This window comes from Stylophora pistillata, chromosome 8 (genome assembly GCF_964205215.1).
Source record: "Stylophora pistillata chromosome 8, jaStyPist1.2, whole genome shotgun sequence".
NCBI classification, from domain to species: domain Eukaryota; kingdom Metazoa; phylum Cnidaria; class Anthozoa; order Scleractinia; family Pocilloporidae; genus Stylophora; species Stylophora pistillata.
In genome coordinates this window covers 28,014,868-28,032,273 of record NC_142526.1, presented here as the reverse complement: position 1 = coordinate 28,032,273, position 17,406 = coordinate 28,014,868, and the positions used below count along the sequence as shown (strand labels likewise).

The 17,406-nt window shown below is 37.7% G+C and overlaps 2 protein-coding genes and 1 long non-coding RNA gene across 3 annotated transcripts; 2 read left to right on the top strand and 1 right to left on the bottom strand.

The window, feature by feature from the left end:
• The first annotated feature begins 545 nt into the window (after positions 1 to 545).
• LOC148725726 (uncharacterized) lies at positions 546 to 3,683 on the top strand. The gene is made up of 4 exons (XR_015990883.1): positions 546 to 661; positions 1,703 to 1,792; positions 1,891 to 2,049; positions 3,504 to 3,683. It is a non-coding gene; the product is annotated as an uncharacterized LOC148725726 (long non-coding RNA).
• A 1,727-nt stretch (positions 3,684 to 5,410) lies between these two features.
• LOC148725725 (uncharacterized) lies at positions 5,411 to 9,344 on the top strand. Its single transcript, XM_088730974.1, has 6 exons — positions 5,411 to 5,429; positions 5,999 to 6,074; positions 7,117 to 7,206; positions 7,305 to 7,445; positions 8,108 to 8,359; positions 9,168 to 9,344. The coding sequence occupies exons 2-6, from the start codon at positions 6,032 to 6,034 to the stop codon at positions 9,170 to 9,172; spliced, it is 531 nt and encodes a 176-aa protein (XP_088587100.1). The 5' UTR covers positions 5,411 to 5,429; positions 5,999 to 6,031; the 3' UTR covers positions 9,173 to 9,344.
• A 622-nt stretch (positions 9,345 to 9,966) lies between these two features.
• LOC111323520 (uncharacterized) lies at positions 9,967 to 17,401 on the bottom strand. The gene is made up of 5 exons (XM_022926900.2): positions 17,206 to 17,401; positions 16,961 to 17,103; positions 13,005 to 15,345; positions 12,746 to 12,820; positions 9,967 to 12,562 (listed from the first exon to the last, which is right to left on the bottom strand). The coding sequence occupies exons 1-5, from the start codon at positions 17,371 to 17,373 to the stop codon at positions 12,431 to 12,433; spliced, it is 2,859 nt and encodes a 952-aa protein (XP_022782635.2). The 5' UTR covers positions 17,374 to 17,401; the 3' UTR covers positions 9,967 to 12,430.
• Positions 17,402 to 17,406: the final 5 nt, after the last annotated feature.

The following is a 17,406-nucleotide window of genomic DNA, read 5'->3' as shown; positions in this document are numbered from 1 at the left end:
AGTATTTTAAGCAAAAGGTAACCTTAGTTGTGCAAGAAAATCACATTTTGGAAGGTATCAGTTGTGCACAAAGCCACGATGCAAAAACGATCAGCCACTGATTCAAATAGTCACCAACATTCAAGGCAAATAAAGGGGTTTTTTTTTTTATCTCAATCATGCTAGTCAATGCTATAAGCAAAACTATCCCACAAGGAATATTATAGAAGCTGTCAAAGGAATAGAAACTCATTTGCAGCTATTTTAAGACTTTTCTACTACACTTCAGGGACTTCCTCAGGAAATCACGTTATGTGCATAGGGCTTTTGCAGTAAATGTTACTGTTAGAAAATATATATCACAGAATGTCTTTGATCAACAATATTCAGGATAACTGCAGAATCGGCATTCTCAGTATTGTTAAAATTTAGTTTGTTGCTCACGTGGGAATTTGTTAGGGTTAGGGTTAGGGTTAGTCCACGATTGCATGTATGTTCGGTAAATATAAACACTGTATTCGTTGGGTAAATACAATAGTTCAAATAAACAAAATTTTAAATGCTCAGCTGAGTCTACAATTAATAGTTTTTCACACCCACACACAGAATTTATCGGGCATTTAAGCGAGAAGGTTCGCAATGATCTTTGGTCACCACAAGAAAAGAAACAGAACAGAGAGAAGTAAGTATCAAGCAGCAAACTATAGTAAATAAGTACGAAAAGAAAAGTGTTTAGAAAGGTATTGCTCCCGCGAACATGTCGCTTCCAGTTCTTCTTTGATTCCATAAAAAGATGAAAGTTGAATAACTCACACTACTTTAAAGAAGTTATCTCAAAAGCAGACTCCTTAAGGGCAATTGTAAACATTTTTGTCATCACACCCCGGCTGAATAGGACTCCCTAAAAGTCGCTCTATTATCTTTCGGTAGAAAATACGGACCTCCTTTATGAGAGGGACACTGGACCACCGTTCCAAAATCACCGCAAAGGATATAATGAACTAAGTTTTCTTGTTAAGTTTTATTTTTTAACTCGTGTTATCTCACTTCGGTCCTCAAAAGAACACGACTCATTACAAATAAAACATCTCTAAAACTGTTCCCAACATAATATCGCAAATTTAAGAAGAGCAATTGAATTCACTTGAAATTCACCCTGCTTTCTTTATTTAACGGTCTCATAATTACGATATAACTTGGCGATCGTGTTTTTCCTCGAGGTTAAATAACAATGACAACTTCAAGCGAGTTAAATGAAGTCATTAGAAATTTCAAAAAATGCACCTAAACATGCTAACAACCTTTACAGGAACGTTCTTGATTGAAAACAACTCAACGAAGTTTGTAACTGTTCCTCGAAAATATTTTTGGTGAACCTCAACGAAGTTTGTAACTGTTTCTCGAAAATATTTTTGGTGAACCATTTCGTGATTGTTGCCACAGCAACTGTTGCTTAAATTCTGTATTCTGTAATGTTCATCTCAAAAAGCATCTCTATGATCTCCTGGTTCTATAACTTAAATGATCATGACCCTTGCTTTATTTTTGGGAAACTCGGTTTTGATAAATCAAATGAAACGTCGCCATTGCGGACAGTTAATATAATAGCGGCTATGAATTATGAGGAAAGCGACTAAACGTTCAATAATCTATTTCATGTATAGTCTGTGGAGGTCTCAAGGTCGAGTCTTATTTTCCTTTTCATTTCAAACTTTCTTGTCAGATCAACATCCTGTTATGATGGCTTCGATCTCCTTTATTTGCTTTGTCCTCCTCTTCGGACTCACGGGTGCAAAACCAGCAGCTGATGAAAGTAGGTCATGTTTATTTTCTTGTTCTACCAGATCTAAAAAATTCCGTTTGTGTTAATGCTTTACTTACTTCTGGAAGACTTTTTTTATTACCTTGAAGGCATGAAGTGGAGGAACTTAGTCAATGGTCAAGAAAATGAGCCAAGAATGCAGTATGATTCAATTCAAGCTTCACCTCCTGTAAACGGTAACGGTAACACTAGCGGTGGCGGTAAAGAGCCGCCAGTCAGGGATCCTATCCGTCCACTGCCGCAGCCAGGTAAGTCACTGTAGGGGGGGGAACAAGTGGGGTAGGGAAAGATCTTAGGATTAGTCATGTAGCAGACGGTTTTATGTCACATTTATTCACCAAAATGGAGATAGATAGCAGGACACTTTACTCTCATGAAGCTTTTCTCCACCCAAAATGTGAAAACGGCAACAATAAACGGCCACAGAAACGTGACGAAATGCTGGGGGTAACCAGTTGAATATTAGCATTTCACCTAAGGGGAGGGAGGGGAAGGACAACACTCCTTGTCGCTTCACAACACAAACTTGAGAGCGATTGAGCTCTTCTTCGTCATCTTTCATTAAGCACATTGTACGGTTGGTTATTATGAACGACTGGGATGAGGTCCCCACTTAAAATAATAAATGAAGCCGGATAAATTAATACAGAAAGTTGTCCAGAGAAATTAAAATGTATCGAGCCCACTGACCCTGATTTCTAAATGTAGGCTGTTGTCGTAGCACAGTTATTTCAAAAGTAATGAGGTAGCGAGTGAGGGTTTTTCCTTCTTCATGCTTTAACACCTCCAAGACTATTTTTATGAAATGAAAAGATTTGGCTAAGATTCGAATGGCAATACACATTAAGCAGTCCGTATGACTGATCAAAGCGTGTATCTGATATTATGAGTATGCCTTTGTTAGTGTGGACCAAATACTCCTCAGAAGCCACTTGGTGCACATTGAGTGGAAGATCTGAACTATACAAATCCACGACTGATGAAATAGACGTGGTTGCATGTCAGAAGCTGTGTGTGGAGTCAAACCCGGAGTGTTCAGCTTTTGAATTCTGGGAGGCTTACAACTACGCATGCTTCCAGTGTACTGACTTGACAAAGGTGCAACCTTACACCAATGAAGCAGACCTGGCTTACCCAGTATATGTCTGGGTTCTAGCAGACATATACTGCTTACCAAGTGTTTATGCGCAGTTGGAGAAAAGCTCAGGCCTTCTTCTCAAGTTAAATTCATGCGAATTAAAAAGAAAACAAACAAAAATACTACCTCGCCTCTCATCTTTTTCCCCGTTTCCCGCGTATGATCCATCTTTACTAATTGAACTCTGCCGACCATTCTAGTTTGATTGTATTGTCATAAGCTCAGCCAAGACAAAACACAATGAACAATTATTCCACGAGCGCGCGTTGGATATGAGATGGTAGATAGCCAACGAGGCGCGTCGCGCCGAGTTGGCTATAATCATCTCATATCCAACAAGCGCGAGTTGAATAATTGTTTTATTAAAATCGTTAAATTAAATCACCAAATCTTGTTAAATTTTTTAGCTACCTTTTGATTTTAAGCTGACACATACACTTACCATATTTGTAGATTATGGTATATTGGCTGATATACCATAATGGCTAAGCCAATAAAAAGTCTTGAATTGCATTATCCAATGATCTAGTTTTTAATAATTATTACTACATCTTTTTCTTGCAGAATAAAGGAACTCAGATCCAGCTTTCTGATGAGTTGTTGGCTTGTGCATGAATTCTTGGTTCTGAACGGGATCATTCATATACTTTCTTGGCTATGTTATCGTTGAGTTAATATATCTGCGGTTTGATATACTGTATTACTTTATGACCAAAGATACCAATAAAGGAGGGCTATATATACTGTGGTATAATTCACTGTCTCTTGACACAGTCCGACAGAAAACTCGTAATTAATCGCTTCAGAGAAGAACACCGTGTTCTTTAAAGGTAGCCGTACTTATCCCAAAGATTAAAACCAACCCTCGAATGAAAAAATATCATCCGAGGAGCTTTTCGAGCTTAAAGGTGGCTGCTGTTCTTTGCGAAGTTTGCGTTTCATATTGTACATAATTGCTTCGATTACATCGAGCGCATAATAAGACTTGAAAATGACCTTGACATGACGGACGAAATAGTTGCATATGTAATGAAATGCAAATAAGAATTGACATGCAGCCTGTGTGACTTAATATTATCCAATATATCTTTAAAAAAATCTAAAAAGTTTTCATTTAGAAAAGAAAAAACCGATTAGTTAGGGATCTTGTTGCTACGGATTTAAAGAAAGTTCGGATTTATAAGGTCAGATAGATCCACATCAAATGCATTCCCTTGTCAGAGTAACTCTAACAGATTATTCAATTTACCGACAGCTGGAGAGAAATTATTTCAACAACTGTTTCAACTAGTCAACCTTAACCTTAACATCGATGTAATCTTTGTCTTTTATTTTCATTTGTTGATTTTATTACTTGTCGGGTAAGTGGGAAAATCAAAGTCCAAAATGGACCATTCTGCAGAAACATGAACTCAGGGTGACGTTACTTTAACTTTTTTCAGAAGTGTCGTGATGCTATTACAATAAATTCAGTTTTGTCGTCATTAAGCATAAGTTTGTCCGTGGTCATCCACTGCTAAACATCCGAGATACAGGTTTCCATTGATCTGATTGCCTCGTCTTGACCAACAGCACAGCTTGGGTTGAGCGATAAATAAAGCTGGGAGTCATCTATATAACAATGAAGTTTTGGAAGGTGACGACCAACAATGTCGAAGATTTTACTTGAGTATATGTTAAACAAAACGGGGCCTAGACACGATCCCTGGGGAACGCCGTAGCGAAGATGAAAGACAATTGAAAGCGCTCCCTGAACAGATATTCGTTGTGATCTTCCGGCTAGATAAGAGCGAAACCACGACGGAGCAGTTCCATTGAGACCCAGCTTTGATCTTAAACGTGTTAGCAAAATACTAGGGTCCACAGTGTCGAAGGCAGCACTCGGGTCCAAGAGAACGAAGAAAGTCGCGTACCGTTTATTCGTGTTAATCAGAATGTCATTGTGCACTGAAATTTTCAGCCTTAGAACTGCCATTCAGTTTCATATTCCTTTTACACCATCAACAACATCTTCCAGAATGCTTGAAAATCAACTCTAAAGACTGCTAAACTTTTCAAAGCCATGAAAACAATTAGTTTTCAGTAAAAGAACAATAATTACAAAATAGAACTGTTTACACATTTCATGGCAGCTTTTTAAACATCATTAATGCTTACGAGAATTAAGGAAAGTTTTTCCGCTGAGAGATGTTTTGAAGAAACGTTTTATTGTTTTACAAAATTTCTTCCATTGAAACTTTACATGATTAACTGAGTTGCAATCAAATTTCTGATCAAAGTGTGCTCTTAAAAAATCTGGTCGCTTATTTAGTAGCTTTGAATGCTTTGCATTCATTAGGTAAATAAAGTAAAATTCGGGTAAATAAGACAAGAAATGAATATTCCATCTGAACCTACAGTTACAGTTTTATTCTAACGTACCTCAGTTACAAAACTGAGCTGAGCTGAGCTGTAAATAAGACTGAGTTGTAGTAGTATTTTAAGCAAAAGGTAACCTTAGTTGTGCAAGAAAATCACATTTTGGAAGGTATCAATTGTGCACAAAGCCACGATGCAAAAACGATCAGCCACTGATTCAAATAGTCACCAACATTCAAGGCAAATAAAGGGGTTTTTTTTTATCTCAATCATGCTAGTCAATGCTATAAGCAAAACTATCCCACGAGGAATATTACAGAAGCTGTCCAAGGAATAGAAACTCATTTGCAGCTATTTTAAAACTTTCTACTACACTTCTGGGACTTCCTCAGGAAGTCACGTTATGTGCATAGGGCTTTTGCAGTGAATGTTACTGTTAGAAAATATATATCACAGAATGTCTTTGATCAACAATATACAGGATAACTGCAGAATCGGCATTCTCAATATCGTTAAAATTTAGTTTGTTGCTCACGTGGGAATTTGTTAGGGTTAGGGTTAGGGTTAGTCCACGATTGCATGTGTGTTCGGTAAATATAAACACTGTTTATATTTGTTGGGTAAATACAATAGTTCAAATAAACAAAATTTTCAATGTTCAGCTGAGTCTACAATTAATAGTTTTTCACACCCACACACAGAATTTATCGGGCATTTAAGCGAGAAGGTTCGCAATGATCTTTGGTCACCACAAGAAAAGAAACAGAACAGAGAGAAGTAAGTATCAAGCAGCAAACTATAGTAAATAAGTACGAAAAGAAAAGTGTTTAGAAAGGTCTTGCTTCAGCGAACATGTCGCTTCCAATTCTTCTTTGATTCCATAAATAGATGAAAGTTGAATAACTCATACTACTTTAAAGAAGTTATCTCAAAAGCAGACTCCTTAAGGGCAATTGTAAACATCTTTGTTATGACACCCCGGCTGAATAGGACTCCTTAAAAGTCGCTCTATTATCTTTCGGTAGAAAATACGGACCTCCTTTATGAGAGAGGGACACTGGACCACCGTTCCAAAATCACCGAAAAGGATATAATGAACTACGTTTTCTTGTTAAGTTTTATTTTTTTACTCGTGTTTTCTCACTTCGGTCCCCAAAAGAACACGACTCATTACAAATAAAACATCTCTAATACTGTTCCCAACATAATATCGCAAATTTAAGCAGAGCAATTGAATTCACTTGAAATTCACCCTGCTTTTTTTATTTAACGGTCTCATAATTACGATATAACTTGGCGATCGTGTTTTTCCTCCAGGTTAAATAGCAATGACAACTTCAAGCGAGTTAAATAAAGTCATTAGAAATTTCAAAAAATGCTCCTAAACATGCTAACAAACTTTACAGGAACGTTCTTGATTGAAGACAACTCAACGAAGTTTGTAACTGTTTCTCGAAAATATTTTTGGTGAACCTCAACGAAGTTTGTAACTGTTTCTCGAAACTATATTTAGTGAACCATTTCGTGATTGTTGCTACAGCAACTGTTGCTTCAATTCTGTATTCTGTAATGTTCATCTCATAAAGCTTCTCTATGATCTCCTGGTTCATAACTTAAATGATCATGACCCTTGATTTATTTTTGGGAAACTCGGTTGTGATAAATCAAATGAAACGTCGCCATTGCGGACAGTTAATATAATAGCGGCTATGAATTAAGAGGAAAGCGACTAAACTTTCAATAATCTATTTCATGTATAGTCTGTGGAGGTCTCAAGGTCGAGTCTTATTTTCCTTTTCATTTCAAACTTTCTTGTCAGATCAACATCCTGTTATGATGGCCTCGATCTCCTTTATTTGCTTTGTCCTCCTCTTCGGTCTAACGGGTGCAAAACCAGCAGCTGATGAAAGTAAGTCATGTTTATTTTCTTGTTCTGCCAGATCTAAAAGATTCCGTTTGTGTTAATGCTTTACTTACTTCTGGAAGACTTTTTTTATTACCTTGAAGGCATGAAGTCCAGGAACTTAGTCAATGGTCAAGAAAATGAGCCAAGAATGCAGTATGATTCAATTCAAGCTTCACCTCCTGTAAACGGTGGCGGTCTTGAGCCGCCAGTCAGGGATCCTAGGCGCTCACTGCGACAGCCAGGTAAGTCACTGTAGGGGGGGGGGGGGGAGCAAGTGGGGTAGGCAAAGATCTTAGGATTAGTCATGTAGCTGACGGTTTTATGTCACATTTATTCACCAAAATGGAGATAGATAGCAGGACACTTTACTCTCATGAAGCTTTTCTCCACCCAAAATGTGAAAACGGCAACAATAAACGGCCACAGAAACGTGACGAAATGCTGGGGGTAACCAGTTGAATATTAGCATTTCACCTAAGGGGAGGGAGGGGAAGGACAACACTACTTGTCGCTTCACAACACAAACTTGAGAGCGATTGAGCTCTTCTTCGTCATCTTTCATTAAGGACATTGTACAGTTGGTTATTAAGAACGACTGGGATGAGGTCCCCACTTAAAAAAATAAATGAAGCCGGAGAAATGAATACAGAAAGTTGTCCACAGAAATTAAAATGTATCGAGCCCACTGACCCTGATTTCTAAATGTAGGCTGTTGTCGTATCACAGTTATTTCAAAAGTAATGAGGCAGCGAGTGAGGGTTTTTCCTTCTTCATGCTTTAACACCTCCAAGACTGTTTTTATGAGATGAAAAGATTTTGCTAAGATTCGAATGGCAATACACATTAAGCAGTCCGTATAACTGATCAAAGCGTGTATCTGATATTATGAGTATGCCTTTGTTAGTGTGGACCAAATACTCCTCAGAAACCACTTGGTGCACATTTAGTGGAAGATCTGAACTATACAGACCCCCGAATTATGGAAGAGATGTGGTTGCATGTCAGAAGCTGTGTGTGGAGTCAAACCCGGAGTGTTTGGCTGTTGAATTCTGGGAGTCTTTCAACTACGCATGCTTCGAGTGTACTGACTTGACAAAGGTGCAACCCTACCCCTATGAATATGACCTGGCTTACCCAGTATATGTCTGGGTTCGAGGTAAGTACAACAGTTTTCTTTTTTTAGATAGAATAAATATATGAAGTTCATATATTCTATATCATTTATCACTGTCACGGATTTATTACGAACCAACTCAACGGCCTGCTCCCAGTTGGCTTGTTAGCTCAATTGGTAGAGCGCTGCACTAGTATCACAGAGGTCAGTGGTTCGAGTCCCGTACAGGCCTGATTTTTTTCAGGTCTGATTTTCGCTATTGCATAAATAGCGCTATCTACTGCGAGGATCGTGCATCATACGTAGTTTTTTGTTTGGTTACCAAGAGTTTATGCGCAGTTGGAGAAAAGCTCAGGCCTTCTTCTCAAGTTAAATTCATGCGAATTAAAAAGAAAACAAACAAAAATACTACCTCGCCTCTCATCTTTTTCCCCGTTTCCCGCGTATGATCCATCTTTACTAATTGAACTCTGCCGACCATTCTAGTTTGATAGTTTTGTCATAAGCTCAGCCAAGACAAAACACAATGAACAATTATTCCACGAGCGCGCGTTGGATATGAGATGGTAGATAGCCAACGAGCCGCGTCGCGCTGAGTTGGCTATAATCATCTCATATCCAACAAGCGCGAGTTGAATAATCGTTTTATTAAAATCGTTAAATTAAATCATTAAATCTTCTTAAATTTTGTAGCTACCTTTTAATTTTAAGCTGACACATACACTTACCATATTTGTAGATTATGGTATATTGGCTGATATACCATAATGGCTAAGCCAATAAAAAGTCTTGAATTGCATTATCCAATGATCTAGTTTTTAATAATTATTACTACATCTTTTTCTTGCAGAATAAAGGAACTCAGATCCAGCTCTCTGATGAGTTGTTGGCTTGTGCTTGAATTCTTGGTTCTGAACGGGATCATTCATATACTTTCTTGGCTATGTTATCGTTGGCTTAATATATCTGCGGTTTGATATACTGTATTACTTTATGACCAAAGATACCAATAAAGGAGGGCTATATATACTGTGGTATAATTCACTGTCTCTTGACACAGTCCGACAGAAAACTCGTAATTAATCGCTTCAGAGAAGAACACCATGTTCTTTAAAAGGTAGCCGTACTTATCCCAAAGATTAAAACCAACCCTCGAATGAAAAAATATCATCCGAGGGGCTTTTCGAGCTTAAAAGTGGCTGCTGTTCTTTGCGAAGTTTGCGTTTCATATTGTACTTAATTGCTTCGATTACATCGAGCGCATAATAAAACTTAAAAATGACCTTGACATGACGGACGAAATAGTTGCATATGTAATGAAATGCAAATAAGAATTGACGTGCAGCCTGTGTGACTTAATATTATCCAATATATCATTAAAAAAATCTAAAAAGTTTTCATTTAGAAAAGAAAAAACGGATTAGTTAGGGATCTTGTTGCTACGGATTTAAAGAAAGCTCGTAGCAACAAGATCCCTAACTAATCCGTTTTTTCTTTTCTAAATGAAAACTTTTTAGATAAGGTCAGATAGATCCACATCAAATGCATTCCCTTGTCAGAGTAACTCTAACAGATTATTCAAATTACCGACAGCTGGAGAGAAATTATTTAAACAACTGTTTCAACTAGTCAACCTAAAACTTAACATTGATGTAATCTTTGTCTTTTATTTTCATTTGTTGATTTTATTACTTGTCGGGTAAGTGGGAAAATCAAAAGTCCAAAATGGACCATTCTGCAGAAACATGAACTCAGGGTGACTTTACTTTAACTTTGTGTCTGCACGCAAAGATGAAGATGAATGAAACTTCATTAATGCAAAATAAAACCTGCAATAGGAAATTTTAATGATTTATGGCATTTTTGCTTCTCTCACGTACAGAATAGAAAGAATCATGACATCAAATAATCTTGCTTCTCTCACGTACAGAATAGAAAGAATCATCCCATCAAATAATCCTCAGTGCGTTCCAGAGACAACAGGTGAGATGTGAAGTGATGAATATCAAACTTGCTGATTCACTTCATTTTTTGTCTTTGTAACTGAATAAAACTCGCAGCTTGCTGTAAATAATAAGCAGTAAGTTTCTTTGTATTTGCGAAAATGGATTTGGAAAGCGATTAAAGTTGTCTATTAAAAAATTGTCATATTTATTGCTTTTAGTGTCCTTTTGAGGTATTGGTAGTGTTCGTACCGAAAGCTTTACTTGAGCGCTAGTGTAATGTTATTAATGTTGGTCAGTAGGAACAATGTGCTCTTGAGTAATAATTGATGTGCGGTTATGAAATAGGCTGTTGTTCATCGTGGTAGCTGGATGATAATATAAATTTGTTCTGTTATCTCACGACAAAGTTACTGGATGTGGATTATAGGAGAAGGTAACGAATCTGATCCAACCGACGCGTCGGCCAACACGTTGACCAACGCGTCGGCCGACACACCACCTACGCGTCGGCCGACACAATACCAAACGCATTACCGACGAAAAAAAACAAACAATTGTAAACCTGCGATGATACGGCTAATTACTTGGGGTTATAACGAGTTTCGTCTTTCTGGAATATTAGTAAATCTTTAGAGGGGGACATGGGAGTCAAGGAATTAGATAAAGAATATTCATTGTTGATCATTAATCCATCTTCTCAAGGTATAAATAAATGAGAGAAAGTCACCGACGCACCGCCGACGCACCGCCAACGCACCACCGACGCACCACCGACGCACCACCGACGCTCGGCGGACACGTTGGCCGACGCGTCGCTTGGATCAGATTCGTTACCTTACCCGGATTATATATCATCATGATGGTGGTCTGCAACAGACCACCATGATATCTAATGCTGTGCCGCAACCAGTCGACTACATCGCCTGATGAAGACTCACAGTAAGCAGTCGAAACGTTGGGTTCTACATTCAGTAACATTGTCGTGAGACAACAGGACAGATTTATATTATCAATTGATGTGCTGTTTAGCTGGTAAATACGAGTGAAAATAGACACAGCAAGATAGAACTCTATACAGCGGATATATAGCTGTTTAATCTTACAGACTGAATCCGGCCAACAGTTCCTCCACCATCTAACATTCGATGGTTTTCAGAATTCAAAGAGGCACTCTACGCTTCGCTCCCCTGTCTGAATTTTTCTGTCCAGAAGGCTGTAAAAGGTTATAGGCATCTAATGCTAAACGCGTTTTTTTTTTTCGTTTTTTTTAGGCACACCATTCAGTGTTATAATTACAAGCTCCATGACCTGACACGATCATGAACTGATAACTGAACAATATCAAGAAACAATATCAATATCAATATCAACTAATATCAATATCAAGTAATATCAATATCAATATCAATATCAGGTAAATAACTGTTTCACTAATGCACGGACACTCGCGCACTGCGAACTGATTTGAGAATTTTATAACCTCTGCACAAAATCGAACTTCTCAAAAAATAAAGAAGATCCACTGTTAATATCACCTAATTGTTTTAAGCAGTGTTGAAGAATTTCTAACTTTGCTGTGAAAAACACTTAGGACCTAATGAATATTTACACATTTAACACCAGCTATCTAAGCATCATTTAGTGTTTACAAATGTTTCGGAAAATGATCCTGTTGTAGGAAATTTTGAAGAACAGTTTTAGTGTTTCGAAATGTCTAGAACTTGAATTTCATTTGATGATTTCAAATTTCTCTGCAAAGTATGCACATGATAAGTCTGATTGCATATTTCGTAGTTTTGAATACTTTGTATTTGTTATTAAGTAAAAAGAATAAATTTCATCCATCAAACACCCATCAAACCAAGACAAGGAATACTAAAACATTTGTTCATTGTTCGTGCGTGTTTCGCACGCAGGACAAAATGCGAATTAGTTAAAGAAGAACTGGCCAAATATAAGGATGGAGAGTAAAGCAACAAAACAATCCAAATTTTGATTTTTTTTTAAGTCCTTCAGTACACACCAGGTGCTTCCAACTTGTCAACTAAATGAAACAGTGAAGATCATCTTACTACTTGTTTCAACAATGATTCCAAATTGTTTTTACATTTACTGAATGACAGAAAACACACGTAGCTTTCTCTTTAAATCTTACCACAAACAAATATCATATCATGAGGATAACTCCTCTCACTTTCTCATACAGAGCCCACAGTGTCCTCTTGACGGCGATTGATTCACGTTTATCTGTCCCCATCGATATCTCATCTTCTAACAAAATGACACATTTGTGGAGATCCTTAGGAATAAATAAAACAAAATGATCGAACTATGACTGAAAGTACCCATCAAAATTTGGTAAATCGATTTTTTTGTTTCATAGTTTCTTTCATTGTATTCACTCTCATCAAATTCACATAATGATTGACAAGCTAGCTGAGGAAGTGCATTAATGCATTAATAATAGAAGACAAAATTTTACCTGTAGTTTTTCCAACTGTTTCTGTACATCATATGCTCTCATTTGATTCCTACTGGTCCCACATGTAATGACAGGCTATTAAAAAAATGTTTCAGATTATTATTGTCATTATCATTAATATTTTGTTCTCATTCTTATAATTATAGTGGTAACTATCATTCTATTACTATTACTAAAGAAACCCATCAATTTCTGTCTAATTAAACTCTCCTTAAAGAAAGTTTGCTTTTTGCAAGTTCATTGCTTTCCTTAAGTTTACCTTCAATCTTGTCAACATGGATTCATGTAGACGACACAGCAAGGGGACACATGAACAGTGTAATGTAACTTCCATAGGAGAACCATTGGTGGATCTTGTCATTCCACTTATAGGTTTAATTTTTATGGATGCATGACCACCATCAACACTCAGCAGATTTATGCAGGAATATCCCACATCAATTTGGTGATGAGCAATGCTTGAGCCCACGAAGATAAAGTGAAAAAAGGTAGCTTGTGGGGAAAGAGATTCTGTTTGAAAAGTTTTCTTCAGAGTGAGGTCATTTTTTATTGTTGTGGTCATGAACTTTATGGCATCTTCAGAAACAATGAAAGCTGTTGAGTAGTTTCTAACTTCTGTGGGTTCCTCTGCAATCTCTTTTGTATCCTGACCAAATATACTCTTACACACCACATTGTTGATTGTTGAATTAAGTCTGTCTACAGTTTGCAAAATCTCTTCCTTTGAGTTTGGAATGGTGCAATCAGTTTGAACTTGTGGACCTAATTGAGTTGGTTGCACCCAATGAAGTGTGTCAAACACTTTCTGTCTAACTGGTATCACAATGTTCTCAACTGGCATCTTAAAGAAATGTATTTGATTAGTTCCATTTCTAAGATCAGCAAGCAAGGAATTCAAATCACAGTACAGGTAGCCTTCCACAATAAAGTGAAATGATGAGGAGAAAGACTTGTCAACAGCAATGTTTATCTTTGTGACTTCCCCTGAATGAGTGGTTCTCAGTGGTATTGATCGGCCCATAGAACAAGCTGCTACAGGGGTACAACTCTGCCATGGTTCCTTTCCTTGTATGTGAACCATAAGTGACCAGGAAGGTGGCAACATTAGATTGCCTTGGTTAATAACTTTGCAGAGCAGTGACAACGAATTGTGTCCACTAGAGCTATGGCACACAACAGTGGGTGTAAAACTACATGAAAAAGGCAATGTAGTGTCTCCTACCTTCTCAGTAACTCGACTGGCAATGTGGATAATTTCATTAAGCTCTTTCAAAGTCTTATTTGCTTTTTCTATGCTTTCATTAATTCTCACAAGCTCTGCAGTCTGAGTTTCAATCTCTTGTAAGTAACTCTTCACTTTTTCACCAACCATTTGTGATGAGACATTAGACCCAATCGGTTGCTCTCCATCTTGCAATTCAGGCAATGAAAACAACACAAGTTTTCCGGAGACAGTAAGAGCATACACCTGTGTCTTTGTACCATTTCCCTTCCTTTTCTTATTTACACAACAAAGCACAGAAACGTTTGGCACCTGCACAGTTAGCATGTTCAAGGATGCCAGCTTGCTTGAAGATAAAAAAGTGGCTCCTGACTTTGCTGCATTCATCTCACAGTTCAGGCTCAACTTAGTGATGAAGATTTCTTTACCTGTTGAATGTATCAGTGTGTCATGGCTGCTACTCATGCAGGAGCAAAGAACAGGGCCAATAATAGTGTGCCTTGTAAAATTAATTGTGTTTCCTTCTTCTGACTTGTCTGACAAATGTTTTCCTTCAGATACAATGATAATCTTGTCACAACCTCCAACAAAAACCAAGGCATTGCAGCAGCCATCAGATTCCTGCTTGTGTTTGCAATTCCTCACTTCTGTTTCACTTGCTGTTGATGGACATATTGATAAATCCTCTGAATAATAAAGCCTTGCTGCATATGTAGCTACCATTCTTTGTTCCAAATGGTACATCAGCTGAGGTGAAAATTGACATTCACTGACTCTAGTCTCAATGTTTGCATTTGTCAGAGCAAAGCTGCTTACAGGCCAAAATAACACTTGCCCATCTTCACAACCAAAGATAATGACTGGGGTATCCAAAAGAGATGCATCACAGTGAAAAAGTTTGCTAAATAAAGACTGTTCAATAGTAAGACATGATGAAAGGCATGACACATTGCCTCTGGCTTGAACACAGCACAGCTGAGGAACATTATTCCACAAAGAACCTTTTTCTAATTCAGATTCAGCTGTTATCATCCCTTTGAACACTGGAAGTGGTGCATAAGTCATCATACCAAGATCATTTTGCTGTGAAATTGGACAAAACACAGAGAACAAATAGCCTTGCTTCAGTGCTCTGCAACACACAACATTTTCTTTGATGGTCATAAATGTTCTTAAATTTGGTTCATATAAGACTGCACTTTCCATGTCAACAACTGTCATACATTTATTAGCAGTAAGCGATTGTTTATTCACTGTCTCTGTAACATCATTATTTCCACCAGCAAGTAGTTCTCCAAAGATATCATGCTCAACACATTTCTTTTGTTTTGCTGTCTCAGCAGTAATGTCTGGTTTAGTATCTGTAAATGTTATCAACCTTAAATGTAAAGTTTGCAGAAGATAAAGGAGTCAGTACAATACTGGAGCTCGGGAAGGTTATCCTAATGCCTTCAAAGAGAAAAAATGATTTCTAACATATTTGGCTATGTCACTGAATGAATATTAATTTTATATATATAATAAAATAGAGGGCAAAATTACTGAATGTTGATTGGTCAATGAAGAGGGTATTTTTTCTTAATTTTCCTTGAGAAGAAGGCAAAATTACTAGTTCATGATTGGTACTTGGGTTGCCTAGCAACAGCTTATGCTATTGAAAAGTTGTTGTTGAAGATTTTCTGTAACAATGGTGTCTCTTTTCGAGATAGTTGATGAGGAATATTTCGAAGAATTAAAAGACGAGTGAAAACGAAAACACAAGGAAAAGCATGGAGTACTGGAAGAATGTTTTTAAAAAGTGGGCGAAACTTCCAAGCAAATTTAGAATAGTACGAGAGCGATGTCCTCGACCGAACACTGGTGCAGTTTTATGCCGAGTTATGAAAAGAAAATGGGGATGAATATGAGCCCGACTGCCTGAAAGTAATGCAAGCATCACTGGAGAGATATCTAAAATCAAAAGCCTATCCAAAGTCCTGCTATCTTTGTACAAAAATAAAATTTCATTCAGCTCATTCGTGTGTTTGTGGCCATTGATTCTCTGTCAACTTTAAATGGCTTCCAATGACTGATTACTGAAGAGCGCATTCAGAAATTCAGTAATTTTCCCCTCAATTTCATTAACAAGTAATCGCAATGGGTCCTTGTAAAATTAAGGTTTAATATCACTTGTGTTTTCAGAAGTTGCTGAGGTTGCCCTCATTGCTTGATGACTCAGGCAATTTCAGCAACTTCTGAAAACACGCGTGATATTAATCCTTAATTTTACTCAGCCCTGTACGATTACCTATACAAATTTGAACCACACACGTAAAATTGAATCATACTATTTAGCTTTAATCACATCACTTCACTACAAATTCATTTGTACTTTTCTTTATCAGTGTGCATCTCCTTTACAAGTCTTACTGATGTGAGCCAGAAATATATTTGAGAGGCTGAAAATACAGTGGTCAATGGGCAGTTGCTTCACATTAACCTAATTCAATGGAGTGTCTATGTGTAAAGTTTGGATGATAAGTACGTTTACACAATAATGCTGTTACTGAAAATTTGCCAACAGATGTCTGCCAGATCCTTGACAGATTACCGACTGTTGGTCCACTGTGGGCCAGCAGTTCTGCTTAAAACTGTTTGACAACAGTCGGCCAACAGGACGACTCACAGTCATCCAACAGGACGACTGACAGTCAGCCAACAGGACGACTGACAGTCGGCCAACAGGACGACTGACAGTCGGCCAACAGGACGACTTACAGTTGGCCAACAGGACGACTGACAGTCAGCCAACAGGACGACTTACGGTTGGCCAACAGGACGACTGACAGTCAGCCAACAGGACGACTGACAGTCGGCCGACAGGACGACTTACAGTTGGCCAACAGGACGACTGACAGTCGGCCAACAGGTTTTTTCAGGAAGTTGTTCCACATAATAACCCAAAAATGTAGTTTGACTGTCAGTGGTCGAACAGAACTAAATGAAAATCTCACCTGCTGCTTTTGGTTAGATTTTCTGGTAAGGAAACGGCAAAAATATGACCATCCACTGTCCCAACTAATACTTGTCTTTTTCCAGCAGCATTATGTTCCTGAACACGAACAGTGGTCACCGAATTGGGAAAACGAAAAGTGTGCTGCAAAAGAACGAAAAGATTCCTCGTTTGAATCTTGAATCTTACTATTCGAATATTCCACTGCTCTAACTAGTGACAATTTTGGTTAAAAGGCATACTTACTTCTACACTATCGTCCACTAAAATATAAAGAAATTGACTGCCATTTGAGAGCAGAACTATACTCTTGCGTTTAGAAACCGTATGGATTACTATTTCGGGAGCAGCGATTGGTTTTAAAGGGGAAAATCTTTGTATGGTTTTTACTTGGTGGTCCGCCATTTTGAGCATTCGAACCAAGCGCTCGAAGAATGTTTCTATGCT